At 43.9% G+C, this 16,071-nt stretch overlaps 1 protein-coding gene across 1 annotated transcript in view; it reads right to left on the bottom strand.

Moving 5' to 3' along the window:
- LOC131464153 (GDNF family receptor alpha-2-like) overlaps positions 1-16,071 on the bottom strand; it is an 85,305-nt gene that overhangs the window by 35,218 nt on the left and 34,016 nt on the right. Inside the window, exon 4 of the mRNA XM_058636495.1 lies at positions 10,496-10,874. Within this exon, the coding sequence (XP_058492478.1) occupies positions 10,496-10,874 (379 nt within the window). The remainder of the gene's footprint in view (positions 1-10,495; positions 10,875-16,071) is intronic.

The raw sequence follows: 16,071 nt of genomic DNA, 5'->3' as shown, positions 1-16,071 counted from the left end.
TGAGAAATAATCCACATTTATCAAGTTCAAGCAGTTATATCACAGTATACTCTGTGCAGCTGTTCTACAAAGCATTTTAGTGTTTCTCAGCTTTGGTTTAATAGTCTGGTTCATTCTCACTGCTCTCAACTGGGAAAAATTGGGTAAAATTATCTCAATTTGACGCTCCATTAAATAACAAAAGAAGAAATAAGATAAGGAGGTCAAATGAATCCACGTTATAAGCAAGGGTTAAGCTGATTGTACAGATCTCAAATAGTTGTCTACCTTTGCATTTGCATGTCGTACAAACACATTATGAATTTACTCTCTCACATAATCTATTTCCACGCGGCTTCTTTTCTTATCGGCATCCAGGTTGCTAATTAAAGTTGCAGCACATCATAGATAAGTGACCGTATGAAGAGAAGAATTAACGTTAGAATTATAGAGTGAGAAAGAAAGTGAGAAAAACTTGTGACAGAAGTGCAACAGCAAAGACATTCTTTTTTTTCCTTTTTTTTTAAAGCTTTGTCTATTAAAGCTGCTTCAGGCTAATAAAGGCAAGGCCACTCATTCTCTCTGTTCTGTTCCTCATTAATGAAGGTGCGATTTCTCACCTACGACAGAGCTGGATGTTGAGAAAGGGCCTTTTGTGTGTGTTTATATAAATGTCTTTATTAGCTGGTGAGGATAAATTCTCGAAATGAACAACTTGGTTTATAACGTCAATGGACTTTTTAAAGGGGGAGGATTTGGTTTCAGGGTGAGAGGTATAGGGTTTGGTTAAGTGCATCTTTGACACTTTTTTCAGGACCAGTTGTCCTCATGGAGACCAAATCCCAGCCCTAATAAGGCAGAAAGTCCTTTCTGAGTCTCTGATTAAAGACAGGGTTTACATGCTTCAATAACGTATATCTGTTTTGCTGTTTTGTGCAGCGATGTCTTGTCTTTTATGTTTAGTTTGGACTTAGGTTAGGTTAAGGTTTGGTTGCTCTGGGATAGGGGAATAAGGCTTTGGTTAAATACCCTTATGAGAATAAATCTGTGTGTACAAATACACACAGATGACCAGTAGTTAGCAATGCATGGTATTGGATTTTTTGCAGATAAAAATTTTGTGAGTGCTTGGATAACTGATATCACACCAGGCAGGAGCCAAGGTCTCTGCCGGGAGTCTCTGCAAAAATTTCATTATGTCTCATAATGACAATAAAACTTCTTGAAATCTTGAAAGGTGTATACCTTGTAAAGATGCCCGTGAGACGGCGCAGCCCATCACAGCAGTTCACAGCACGTTCCTACATGGAATTGTGTACAGGAACATCTGCACCAAGTATGGATTGGAGGTCCCAGGATCAAAAATGGAAGATGCCTGCAAAGGTGGCTGAGAACGACAGTGGCTCAGATCCTATGGGACTTCCACGTCCAGACAGACAAACTGGTGGTGGCTAATCAACCGGACATAGTGGTTGTCAATTAGTAGCAGAAGAGGGCAGTAGTGATAGATGTGGCAATCAAGTGACAGCAATATCATAGATCATAGGACATAGGACATAGATCAAGATGGGACATAGATCAAGATGGCGCCACGGACGGCTGCCTCGGTGCTTCGCTCCGCAGTACTTTGTTTGTTTTTGTTTATTTGTCGCGTTCTAAGTTGTCCATCCATCATCCAATACACTCGAGAGGAACTTTTACAGTCTGAGCATTCAACTGGTCACACTTTTTCACCGTTTCCCAGCGATTCTGGTGTTTTCACGGAACTTTTAGTTGGAGGAGCAGCAGCTCTCTGTAGGATGTTCAGGAGACGCAGACGGGGCAAGCGAGCCGGCGCGCTCGTTAAGCTCAGACAGCGGGGTTTTCGGACAGCGCTCCCGTCTATACATCTGGCGAATGTCCGCTCCCTGAACAATAAAATGGAGGAACTGCTGCTTCTCAACAGTAGAAACTCGGACCTTCACAGATCTGCTGCCCTGTGTTTTACTGAAACCTGGCTCAGTGAATACATCCCGGACACCGGATTACATCTTCCAGACTTTCAACTTCTCCGTGCGGACCGCGTAACGGAGCTCTCGGGGAAGAGGAAGGGAGGTGGAATCTGCTTCTATATTAACGAAGGTTGGTGTACAGATGTCACAGTGTTGCGCAAATCATGCAGCCCTCACTTGGAGTCTTTTTTCATAAACTGCAAGCCGTTTTATTCACCGCGGGAGTTCTCCTCGTTTATTCTGGTTGGTGTTTACATCCCACCTCAGGCGTGTGTTACTGAGGCTTTACAACACTTGGCTGACCAGATAACGGACATGGAGAGGAAACATCCAGATTCCCTGCTCATTGTTCTTGGGGACTTTAACAGAGCAAACCTCAGCCGTGAACTGCCAAAATACAAACAACATGTTAAGTGTCCCACTAGGGACAAAAACACTCTGGACCATTGCTACACCATCTTAAAGGATGCATATCGCTCTGTCCCCCGTGCAGCCTTGGGGCTCTCTGATCACTGCATGATCCATCTTCTCCCAAACTACAGGCAGAAATTCAAATCTGCTAAGCCTGTAGTGAAGACTGTGAAGAGATGGACCACAGAGTCAAAGTTGGAGTTACAGGCCTGCTTTGACTGCACAGATTGGAGTGTTTTTGTGGCTGCTGCTACAGATCTGGATGAACTCACTGACACTGTGACATGCTACACCAGGTTTTGTGAGGACATGTGTGTGCCGACCAAAACCTTCTGCACATACAACAACAATAAACCTTGGTTCACTGCTAAACTAAGGCTGCTTCGTCAGGCCAAGGAGGAGGCCTACAGAAGTGGGGACAGAGTCCTGTACAATACTACCAGGAACTCACTGACAAAGGAGATCAAAGTGGCAAAGAGGTGTTACACTGAGAAGCTGAAAAACAGGTTCTCAGCTAACAAGCCTGCGTCAGTGTGGAGAGGTCTACAAGAGCTCACCAACTACAGGAGACCATCCCCCCACATAGCAGCGAACCGTGAACTGGCTGACGACCTGAATGTCTTCTACTGCAGGTTTGAGAAGCCAACATTCACACCCATCACCCGATCCAACATCAAACAACCCTCATCTCCCCCTGCACCACCATCACCCCTCCCTCCTGACCCCCCACCATCACTCAGGATCTGTGAAGAAGATGTGTGTCAGCTCTTCAGGAAACAAAAGTCCAGGAAAGCTCCAGGCCCAGACGGCGTGTCACCCTCCTGTCTGAAGGTCTGTGCCGACCAGCTGGCCCCCATCTTTACTCAGATCTTCAACAGATCACTGGAGCTGTGTGAAGTCCCCTCCTGCTTCAAACACTCTACAATAATCCCGGTCCCCAAGAAACCAGCAATCTCAGGTCTAAATGACTACAGGCCCGTGGCCCTGACGTCTGTGGTCATGAAGGCCTTTGAGAGACTGGTGTTGTGCCACCTGAAGGACATCACAGGCCCCCTGCTGGACCCCCTGCAGTTTGCATATCGGGCAAACAGGTCAGTGGATGATGCCATCAATATGGGTCTGAATTACATCCTGCATCACCTCGACTCCCCAGGGACATATGCTAGGATCCTGTTTGTGGACTTCAGCTCGGCGTTCAACACCATCATCCCGGACATCCTGCACTCCAAACTCACCCAGCTCTCCGTCTCAGCCCCCACCTGTCAGTGGATTACAAACTTCCTCACAGATAGGAGCCAGCAGGTGAGACTGGGGAAAATCACTTCCAGCACCCGGACAATCAGCACTGGCGCCCCCCAGGGATGTGTGCTCTCCCCACTGCTCTTCTCCCTCTATACTAACGACTGCACCTCGAGTGACCCATCTGTCAAACTCCTGAAGTTTGCAGACGACACAACAGTCATCGGCCTCATCCGGGACGGTGACGAGTCTGCATACAGACGGGAGGTGGAACAACTGGTCCTCTGGTGTGGTCAGAACAACCTGGAGCTGAACACGCTCAAAACTGTGGAGATGACAGTGGACTTCAGGAGTAACTCCCCTGCTCTGCCCCCCCTCACCATCCTCAATAACACTGTGTCTGCTGTGGAAACCTTCAGGTTTCTAGGATCCACCATCTCCCATGACCTAAAGTGGGCACCAAACATTGACTCCATAGTCAAAAAGGCCCAGCAGAGGCTTTACTTCCTGCGACAGCTCAGGAAGTACAACCTGCCCCAGGAGCTGCTGATCCAGTTCTACACAGCAATAGTCCAGTCTGTTCTCTGCACCTCCATCATCGTTTGGTTTGCATCAGCCACCAAACAGGACAGAAACAGACTGAATCGCACCATCAGGACTGCAGAGAGAATCATTGGTGTCAAACTGCCCACCATCCAGGACTTGAACACATCCAGAGTCAAGAAACGGGCAGGTAGTATCTCTGCAGATCCATCACATCCCGGAAATAACCTGTTTGATCTTCTTCCCTCTGGCAGGCGTTACAGAACACTGTACACCAAAACTGCTAGACACAAGAACAGTTTCTTCCCCCAGGCCGTCACATTACTGAACACTTGACCAGTTTATTTGTTTATTTATCTATTCACTATCTGCACTTTATCGTTTATATATATATATATATATTTAAAAATAAACCGGACCTCTGGTCACCTTTTTTATTCACTCTTGTCAAATGTATGTTAAGTTATGTTGATGTCTATGTTTCATGTACAGCGTGTGTTTGAAAAACCGGAGTCGAATTCCTTGTATGTGTTACATACTTGGCCAATAAAGCTGATTCTGATTCTGATTCTGATCAAGAGGAAGGAACATGAGAAGCTTGAGAAATAGCAAGGGCTGAGAGAGGAGCTATAGAGAAGAAGATGTGGGGAGTAAAGGCAACTGTGGTCCCAGTGGTGACAGCAGCACCCGGAGCTGTAACTCCCGAACGGATTCTAGGAACAACAGCTGAGATCTCTGTCCAGGAAAGGGCGGTCCTAGAAACAGCTAAGATACAGCACAGAACCCTCATGCTCCTAAGCCTCTGGTAGAGGACCTGAGCTTGGAGGAGACACAAGACCGCCCAAGTGGATGAGTAAAAAATGTATATATACTGTATATAACTTATCTTTGTAAGGACATTTTGACCTTGTGGGGACAATTGTCTGGGCCCAAAAAATTGTAAGTGTTTTTTCAGGATTAAGACCTGATTTGAGGGTATAGGTTAGGGTTAGGCACTTAGTTGGGGTAAGGTTAGGGTAGGGGGCGAGGGAATTATTTATGTTGATCACTAAGTTTGTGTGTGTATATCGGTTTTTGTTAGCTCAATTTAGAGTGTGTATGTCTGTAACAGAGTGTAGTCTTTTTTTTTTTTTTTTATAAGCAAATAAAGTGTCCTGGTACTGTACATCCCCTAAACTGGGCCAGGTTATGTGTAAACTGATTGATTGTCTCTCAGCTCCCCACTTTGAAAACCAGTGGCTAAAGAACTCAATCAAGGAGCATCCAATGAGCCTGGAGACCAGAGGATATAAATCAACGATAGAAATGTTGCATTGATTTCACAGAGAATCGATACGATGCATGTATACAACTCAATGCCCTTTAGGTTTGGCTTCATTGGGCTTGCGCTGTTTGAAGTGACATGGAAATAGGAATAAGAAGTTTCTCTCCTTGGGTACATGCATGAGCACACACACGTGCTCCCTCTACACTACCCCTAAAATCAGCACATCCAAATATAGACTATTGTCATTGCGTGGGCTGAGCAGTCCCAAATGAATAGGTGTTGTATCCATTGGAAGAATGGTGAGAACACAGTGTGAAGTCGAAAGGAGAGAGGTGGACACAGGGATCCGTTTGTGTCTGTTTGTGCAGGATTATGAAAGAAAATATTACAACAAATGCAGCTGAAGTACAACCAGGTGTAAGGAATGGTTGTTCTTTGTCCAACTACAGTCCCTAGATCTCCTGAGCATGTCAACATATGCCTCCGCAGAGACTTAAAAGAGAATGAAATCTTCCAGTGCAATATGCCACCAAAGCCCAAGCCAAAAATCATGTTTTTGAAATCCTTTCAAATATGTATTTTTAATTGATTGAGCTCTGGACTCCACTTGGAACAATCTGAACAGTTTCCAAAGGCGAAATCACAGCCAAGCTGGCATCCGATGTGCTCAAGGTGCAAATAATTGAGGATTTTTACAGTGCGTGGCAAGAAACTGCTGGTATTTGAAGGCTGAAAATAAATACATAGTTGGGTATACATTTTTAAATCCGTTGGCCGTTTATTTATTTTTGTGGAGCCCCTGACCTACTCTTGATCAGAGTGTGTTGCAGGGAGCTAAGCTCATGTTTGAGATGGCCAAGAGAGTCTGTGTGACCCAAACACTGACCTCCAATCCGCTGCAGTAGCTTTGCAGCCTGCATTGATTCTGTGACCAGGCCTCTCTCTCTCCTCCCTCTCACGATGTCTCAGTATCTCTCCTCAGTGCTAGGTGATTTCACAGAAGACACATCCATGACACATGTTAATCCCGTCTGAATGAACAGTCCATATGCAGTTGGCTCTATTAGGACCGATGTTAATATCAGGTCTGAATGGAACCTAATCCAGGCATCTCCAGAGGATAAAGGCCACTTGTTGAATGATCTCCTCCCGCTTTTGTCAAAAAGTTTAGAAAGGGCCCTTTTTCATTTGTGTTTATCACCAGTGTTGCTCAAAATAAACCCCTAATTTGTGGACTTTATCTCCATTAGCATGACAAATGAGTTCAAATTCAATTTGCTGTATAACATACTGAAGGTGCGAAGCACATTAAGAACAGAATGTGCTGCTTATGGCAATATTTCATCAATTATCAGATAGAACAAATAAACAATAACCTGCATTCCCGCTGTCTCCTTGGTATTGTGCAGCACTAAGGACATAAAGACAAGGATAGCTCACATGGTCGCAGCGACCGTGTTGACTACAGATGCCTCAAGGGCAGACGCATTTTTACCAGAACACTCTCAGTCCAGCACACATCTCAATTTAATTAAGTTGTAGTGTCATTCGCTTGCATGGTGGCCCTTACTCACCGCGGGAGGATGCAGCAATCAGGAAACACTCAAACAGTGGATTATTAGAGTCGCGTTGAAGCTCACAGGGCCAGTGTTTGTAAATGTGCGTGGCTGCTTAATGGTTTTCGGTGTGTTGTGTGCAGGCCAGCGTGTGTCCATACTGTATGAGGGCATGCGCTCATCGAGTTGTTGACCTCAATGGGGCATTACAAAGCCACAGATAATAAGCTTTAACGTTCTATTTCATCAGGAGGAGCACAGCAGACACCTGAGGGCCTAAAGGTCAAAGAAAGCAACTCAGCCTGAAAACAGATTACACAGTGCAGGCAAGCAGGTAATTATCAAGGCAACCATAAATCGGAGGAGAGGCAATAGTTTCCCTACTTTAGCAGCACAGTGGTTGGATTTAGTGTTGGTGGGGAGGAATTGGCTTTTTTTTTTACCACCATGCTCAGCTTCAGAGGCTGCTCACCTCCGTGGAAACAGGATAAATGTGACATACCAGAGAAGTACGAGTCACCGCTCGGCATTGTTAGCGAGTCTGATTTGAATTGTTTTGTCCTGCGTACAGAGACAAATGATATTGGGTTGTTATTCAAAATAGAGCACAAGCACAGGAGTGTTTTTCACACTTGTGTGTGACTATGATTTATATAGTGCAACACATTATATATATTATTCATTGTGGTGCACAAGATACGAGTTGATTGATCATCAGGAACCATCTGGCTGTTCAACCGTTCATCTCTCCACTGTAGGGCTGGGCAGTATATTGGGATTTTTGTCTAATAACGGTGTATTTTCACAATATTTTTTACATTAATCAGCATAAATATGTACATTCATTTGTAGCCACCACCACAATGCTGACATTAGGACCAGGTTTTGGTCTCTATGAGGACGACTGGTCCTGACAAAGTCAGTGTTTATACCTAGAAAATACCAATATAAATACACACATACACAAACTTGTTTTTATATCTTAGTGAGGACACATCATAGACCATATCTTAAGCCTGAAAAGCCCTTTAAAGTTGGTCAAAATGTCCTCACATGGATATAAATACAAGTACCCCATACACACACATATGTTTGTCCAGCTGCAAGAGGGCGAAAAATGAATCAAACTTAAGAAATAAAGAGAGAGAGAGTTTCTTGTTTGTGCCACAAGACGCTATTTGACCTTTGGCTGATAGAGTGTTTTTAAAGTGTGTATGTCAGACATTTTACTTTCAGTGTTTTATGTCTTTGTGGTTGTCTATAATATGAGCGGAGCTGTGTGATCATTCACTCCCTTAGTGGGCAGAGTTAGATGAGGCCCAGGAAGACAGTGATTTATTTCAACCTGATCATAGACATAATGCATTCCTGCAAGCACCAGTGTTAACCCACAAAAAGCCCTTTAAAGTTTTGAGGACCACTCAAAATGTCCTCACAAAGTCAAAATATCCTCTGAAATATAGGTTTGAATCTAAATTTATCCACATGGCCATTACACACATTTATATATATATATATATATATATATATATATATATATAGATATATATATACACACACACACACACAGGTTCACTCAGCTATCTTTTTAGCACTGACTTCCATTCATTTGGACAGCCTAAACAAAGCTTTATCCTTGACTTTATTCATAACCAGTTAATGACTAACCCTAACCTAAACTAGTTCCTTAGACGTGAGGTTCTGCCTCATTAGGACCAGGTTTTGGTCTCCATGAGGACTAGTGGTCCTGACAAGGTCAGTGTTTATGCCAAAGAAGGTGCTAAAGAGACAACAAATCCTAGTAACCACACCCATTCTTGTACAACAGTCTTAACATGCTCATAACTCTAACCTTATGCATCACAGTTAAAGGAATAATTCACCGATTTGCATTTAGCTTGGTGTTACTAGAATAGGTGTAGAATTTTTGAAAAATTAGCTTCCCAACCTGTTTCCCCTGAATCGAGAAATATCTTCATTCTTTTTTTTTTTGGTTCTGTGCCCACCAGTGACACTTGGTACAAGCCTTGATCCGAGGCTTGAAACGGCAACGATAATTCCGCAATTTTTAGACCCACTCGTAGGGGGACGGGACCTCATTCCCAGAATGTAAACAGTGTCCGCCATCTTTGCTAACAGTTACGCTAACAGGACCAAGTGTCACTGGTGGGCACGTAACAAAGAAAGGAATGAAGATATTTCTCAACTCAGGGGAAACTGAGGTTGGGAAGCACAATATTTCAAAAATACTGCCCCTATTCTAGCAATACAAAGCTAAATGCAAATAGGTTAAGTATTCCTTTAAATGCTTGCACCTCAAACCTAAACACAGTTCTAACCCTAAAACCCACAGCCTGTTTCACACTAACAACAGACACATCTGTACCATCAAACTCTTTGAAACATGGACCAGCCGACAATTGAAGATGAAATTATGACAAAGTTTATCATGTGTAACTGAAAGTCTGCGTAACAGCACCTGAAAACAGAGGAAACTTCAGCCAAAAATATACCAAGAATTGTTTTTTGTCCCATATTGCTCAGCTCTACCTGACCAAATAGATCTTTGCAGCGTTTCTCTACGTGATTCTTTCACCCTGCCTCTGTTTCATGGTGTCTATCCAAAGAAAGACAAAACGTAAAAAAAAAAAAAATACACTTAAAGATCCATCTTAGATTGCCACTAAATTGCACCCGCTGCCTAATCATCTGTTACACTGGGAAATAAAAAAGTAGCCCAAAAACACATAGCCTTATGATAAGTCTCACATCATGAGTCTTATTTTTAGCTTCCAAGGGTCTAACACTTGGTCGAACACCATTAGGCTCATAAATGAGGTTTTAAATGCTTGGAATTATTCAAATGTGTCACATTTTTATGCTATTAGACTAATGAATGTGGGGGATATTGTCTCAAAGTGGTCAGACGTGGACCCTGTCCAGGGCCAATGATTCTGGGAGTAAAAAGGTCTTGACAGCTGAACGGTCTGACAGTGCAGCCGCTGTGTTTCACCTGCTCTCAGCAGCGCTAACACAAGGAAACATGTCACGGCTGGGTAGGTGTGAATTGAATCTGGCCGCTTGAATCCAATAGAGGCCCCATGCAGCCAAAGTGATCCACTAATGTTTTGTTCGGCTTAATTGAGCGTTGTCTCTTCAACTTAGCCTCACATCTTCATCCTGCGTCTAATAGCCACAGCTTCCCTGAAACTCTAATTACTTTGCTGGCAAAGTTACAGCAGAGAAAAAACTTTATGACACCACAGGAGCAGGGAAATTGCCATCAAACACGAGAACTCTCTTCCAACTCAGGGATTCAATTTCCTTCTCTCATTTATCATGAAGGGAAGAAGATGAAGAATCTTCAGAGGTGTTTGGCAGAAGTTCAGGTACACAGCACAAAAGCCTGCCAATCCAACCAACAAAACTCACATGAATAGACATAAGATGAATGTCTTCCATGCCACCGCTCACACGACACGCATACTCAAACTCTCCGTTTACTTCACCTGCAGAGCAAGTCCTGGCGGCAGACCCTCCGGAGCTCCAGACAGTTGGGTTTCTCCTTTTCTTTGTAGGAGCAATCGGGCACGATCGTCTGCCTGCGTCGCTCAGCGCAGCCCTCGGTCTGGCAGGGGCAGAAGAGCAGGCGGTGGCTGAACTCGGTGGGCACGCGGTCCAGGAACATTCTCAGCACTTTGTGGCAGCGCTTCTTGCTGCAGGTTTCGCCCTTGTTGGGATCCTCCTTGCTGCAGGTGGCGATGTAGGAGGAGCGCTGCTTCTTGCAGCTGTTGTTGAGGTTGCAGGCTTTGGCCGCATCGAGACAGGGGTTGCAGTTCTTCTCGGCATCTGGGCAGTGGAATCCTTTTGGTGCAGCTGTGAGCATTCCTGAAAGAGGAGACAAAGAAAGACAACTCAGTGACTCGTGCTTCGTTTCTACTGGTCAAAAAACTGATTGGCATTCCCTCCCAGGCATGAATTCTTCCTAAATGCAAACAGGCATTTTTTAGCTTTTGGTCCAAATGGGTGAACATGCTAGTTTCTTGTTGGTCTTCTTCATATTTCTGGCATCTTCTGGCCATTATTATAGCTGTTAGCCATGAATGTTTTTACCAAACTTTACTCCTTACAGCTTGGAACAGTACAGTCAATATTTCCTTATTTTATCTTTTTGTTTCCATTTATTAGCACCATATAAATGTTTACTCACCATTGAAACAACACAATGTAGGATTTTGACCTTCAAATAATGTCTCCAAGATTATTTTTATAGTATGTCAACTTACACCAGTAACAACAGATTGTTTGATTCATTGCCTTTTTTAGCAGGTTAACTCTTTCAATGTCACAATCTCTTGAAAACAAGAAGTCGTATGAACACCATCTGTGGAAATATGCAAAGCACTGTTACTATTCAAGCAAAAACCAGGTGGGCAAAAATCTCCTCTCAGACTCAACATCACCAATCTTTCCCACAATTTAGCGCGGGCTCAGCTGCAGTATGATCAACAAATAAAACAATAATCCCTGCATCTCCAGCCGTCAGGGAGTTCATTGCAAATGTTAGACTAGAGCACTGAAGGACACTCTTCAATATCATCTATACTTCTCCTGCCAACAGTACAGCACGGGAGAGATGCCTGCAGCTCCAGGTAACATTATGACGTGATTGTCGGAATATTTGACTTTAATCCTAATTATATTAATTCCAACATTCTTGTTATCTGAGTTTGTAATGAGGTGAATACATTTACATGTTTCTTTAAAAAATGTAAAGCTAACCAAGGTCCTTATGAAAATAGTGACGAGAAAGCACATTGATGTAAATGCTGGTCAGCAGGAAAACGGCACTAAAATCTGGATCAACTGCTCAAAACATGTGAAGCTCAAGGACTTGGCAAAGCTCCACATTGCACTTCAAGTACAAGATTAACTCCCCATACTTTTTTACTGCGTAATTTCAAAATGAAACATTGCAATTACCCCTTAGGCTGAACGTCAAATTTGTGCAAAACTAATGGTGTGTTTGGGTGTTCTGATATACGGCATAGTGGCAGGGGGGAAAAAAAGAGAAAGAAATCACACTTTTTCTTGAGATATACCAATAATAAAGCAGAATCATGTTCACTTGAGGTGCCCCTCTCTTGTATTCAGGCTATATTAGTGAAGTTAACCTCCCCAACCTGTAGATAATGATATTTCAGAGGTCGCAGCCACATGGTCACACACAGGGAGATTCATCTCTTATTCAACAGAACCAATCTCACACTATGTCTATCCGACAGCCTGAAACAAGAAGAGAACCATTTATTTCAAGGGAAAAGGGTCTGCACTGTTTCCAAATGGTACATTGCCCCTTATCAATCTTTAAAATGTGGATACAGAGAGCACACCACGTGGTGGGGTGAGGATAAAAGCCTCTAAATTAATGTTTTTGTGTTTTCAGATGCGTCGGATAAAACAAAAGTCACTGCCGCTGAAGAAGAGCTGAAGTAGAATATCGCGAGTTCATCGCAGAGGAGAGAGTTGACTTGCTCTACACTTTTGTTTTTGTTTACACGTATCAAGGTTAAACGTGGCAGTCGCTCTGGCAAACAAACAAGGTGTTCTGAGTTCAACAGATGTAGGTACATGCACAGACGCTCCAGGGAGAAACTTTCCCCACTTTGTTTTTAAATGTTTGGAGCGATTCATGACTCTTATTTAAGAAAAACACACACACACACACATAATTGTTTTATCAAACTAAATGTGTCTATCCTTGCATTCTCTGAGGGTCGAGTATAAACATTCCATTACAAATGTCTGCGAGCGCTGCATGCTCAGTCTCGTGAAACGGCGAAACCACTGACAGAAAAATGCTTGGATAATTTCTTGTTGTTATGCGCCAGTAGCAAACATCAAACCTCAAAGGTGGCATTTGAGACAATTAGACAAACCTGTCAAGTAGGAGCGGCTCAGTTTAGCTGTAATTACAGTGAGGAATCGGAAGACGAGCTGATTTCGGGGGCTCGGCATGAGGAAACCAAAGTGGAGCCAAAGTTTTAATAAAGTGGGCCAAGCTTGGCTGAAGCTGACCAGTCGCGGGGTAGTACAGTCCAGCTGGAGGAGAGGTTAGCAGGGCGGTTGTCCAGTGGTTCAGGCTACATAACATTGATGGATTGCAGCTCCTTAATCTCCCCTGGCCATCTGCAGACTCTAATGTGGGCCACTGGGGGGTCCAGGATGAAAAGAAAATAGAAGAAGGATGAGCTACTAAGATTTATCTGACCAAGAAGGGCTGAAGTGTTTTTTCGTTTTTTTCTCCCCTCCTTCTTTTTTTGAGGCTGCAGCGACGGATGGGTTTTTACTACTTGTGATTGGAGAGCCGAGATTGAATTTGGAGATGTCCTGGGGCGAGAACATAAGACACAAAGCCCACTTGATGGCTCTGACGTCGTGCTTACACACAAACTGAATGATAAGCAAGAGCATGAGCGAGGAGGCAAAGAAGTGGAGATGAGTGGGGAAATGTGTATGATTGTGTTACCGAGTTATAATTGATTTTCCAAGTGCATTACAATGAGGGGTTTTCGGCACATATCTCCTACTATAATGTGAAGAGGATGGGGTTGATAAGCTAATGATATGAGACGTATAAAGCTTTCAGAGGGCGAGGAGACAAGTTGATTCCTCGAGCTGATTGTGACAGATAAAGATGCAATAAAAGGACAACGACTACGTCTTTGGACGGACGTGCTGGAGATTCACTTAATCCAGCAAATATGTGCAGCTCCTGCTCAGAATACTAACCCAGACCATCAAAAGTACAATCAACATCTCTCAGCATCCTCAACCCACCTTGCTGCTTAAGCAAACAATGCAAATTGACTGACTGAATGAACACAGAGATGGATGAGAATCCACAGAACAATCATTGTCAATAAATGCAGGCAGATGTGTTTTTCTCTCTTTGGTACCTGTTGGCAGCAAAATAAACCGACACGAATACACGCAAATGTGTTTTACATGTGCGTGCAGCACAGTGTGACAATTAATCTGGGTAACGTAACACATAAATAAACACCGGCGCATCAAACTGTCCCATGTTGTTTACTCACAACTGCCTTGTGGGCAGAGAGAAAGTGCTCTCATAACATTTGGTTGATGTTCCCAACAGTTAAGGCACCGCCACCGCGTTCGGTGATCCTGCCGCTTGACTGTAAATAGACCTTAAATAGGCCTCGCTACTCGGTGAGCATCATAAATTAGACCCCACTGATAGCAGCGTAGTGAAAATAACCATCCATTCTTCACACGTATGTGGCACGCACAGGGAGAGAGGCGGAAGGGAATCGAGGGAAACAAATGAGAATGAAGCGGAGGGGTAAAATACCTGATAGGAGACACATACAGGGAGACAGAGGCAGGGAGCTACCTATAAGACCTGTGAGGGGAAAAAGAACGCATTGCAAAAATAGAAAGGAATATTTAAAAGACAAAGAGAAAGGTGGGGGATGTGGTTACAACGTTCATGTACGCTGTAGCCGGATTTTGATGTTTTTTTCCCTAAGAGTAAAGGATCCTACTACCCCCGTAATTGCTCTTCGTCAGCCTAATTTGAATTCTGCATTTCATATATCATCCCATACTCAAGGGACTTGAGTACTGCAGAGTCGAGTTCAGCTCAGGTTAGGAAGAGGTTCTTGGCTCCGGGTATGTTCTCAGTAATTAGGAAAGGTGCCAAAGTTTGGATTTAATGCGGCCCTCGGTGAATGTGCAAGAGCTTGTTAGAGAAGTCTTTAGTCCGGACCCTGAGGAGCATGTCAAGCATTTCCGTGTCAAAGGACTCATCAGTCATTAGCTCAGTACTCTGTGTCGCAGCAAGGTTTCCAGAGGCGAAGTAGAAGAGTGCGTGTGCGGGAGCTTCGACATCATCTCCCTACGCCTTCCTGAGCAGGAGATGTGTGGACGTCATCAGGGAGGGAAAGACCCGCAGAGTTCCTAAAGTCCTCTGTTCTCAAGAATAAAGTGGATCTTACCTCTGAGCAAAAAAAAAATAATAATAATCACGCTGACGATGAAATGATGAGAGAAAGTTAAATATTTGTGTGTGAGAATTCAGGTGGGAAGCAGGGTCCAAATGAGTTTTGAATTTTCGTAAACAAACAAAATACTTGTGTTGTTTGTGAGCATCTGCCTTCACGTTGAACTTTCTCCAGTGTAATTCAAAGCAGCGTCTACAATAGCTGGGTACACAAGCTGTTTAGCTCTTCAAGCCGTCTCTGTGCAGCGTGTTGGAACTCACTAGCCACTTTAAAATGTACGCAGGCGTCCTAATGGTGTCACCGGGTGTGGTCTGCTGCTGCTGTAGCTTCAAGGTTCCACGCGCTGTGAGTACAGAGGTGCACTCCTGCATACCTTTTTTTTGTTATTGTTGTGAGTTACTGCTGCTTTTCTATCCTTTTAAACCATTCTTCTGAAGAACTGGATATTTTGTTATCCTAACTTTCATCTATAAGCTCCTGAATCGACCAAGGGCCTGTCTGTCTGGAGTTTGCACATCCAAAGACATGTAGAATGGGGATTAGGTGAATTGGACACTCTAAATTGGGCATAGGTGTGACTGTGAGAGTGAACGGTGGTTCCTCTGTATGTTGGCCATGCAATGGACTGGCGACCTGTCCAGGGTGTGCCCTGCCTGTGCCCATGTGTCAGCTGGGATTGACTCTACCTCACGCCATGAGCCTCATATGGTGGATAAAGTGGTAGAACATGGATGGATTGGATGTCTACATGGTTTGGGTCATACAGACCAACCTCGCATGTCTGCATGGGTTGGTTTGGGTCTGCGTGATATAAATGTTGCCATTTGTCTATTTCCGAGGGCGTCTGTGCAGCCCCTACGTGGACGAACACAAGCACACCTCCAGTTTGAGTCCACTTGGACCATACATGCTCACTGGACATGCTCCCTGTAGCACCACACTTCCTAGTCCAGTTGGTGGTGCGCTCCTTTTTTGGTCAAAAGAGACAACACAGAAGACAATGACCAAGGAATCCTGCTTGAAACGAGGTATGCGAGGTAGTCAGTTGGTCCCCACAC

Source organism: Solea solea, chromosome 8 (genome assembly GCF_958295425.1).
Source record: "Solea solea chromosome 8, fSolSol10.1, whole genome shotgun sequence".
Lineage (NCBI taxonomy): Eukaryota > Metazoa > Chordata > Actinopteri > Pleuronectiformes > Soleidae > Solea > Solea solea.
This window is presented reverse-complemented; position numbering and strand designations above follow the sequence as displayed.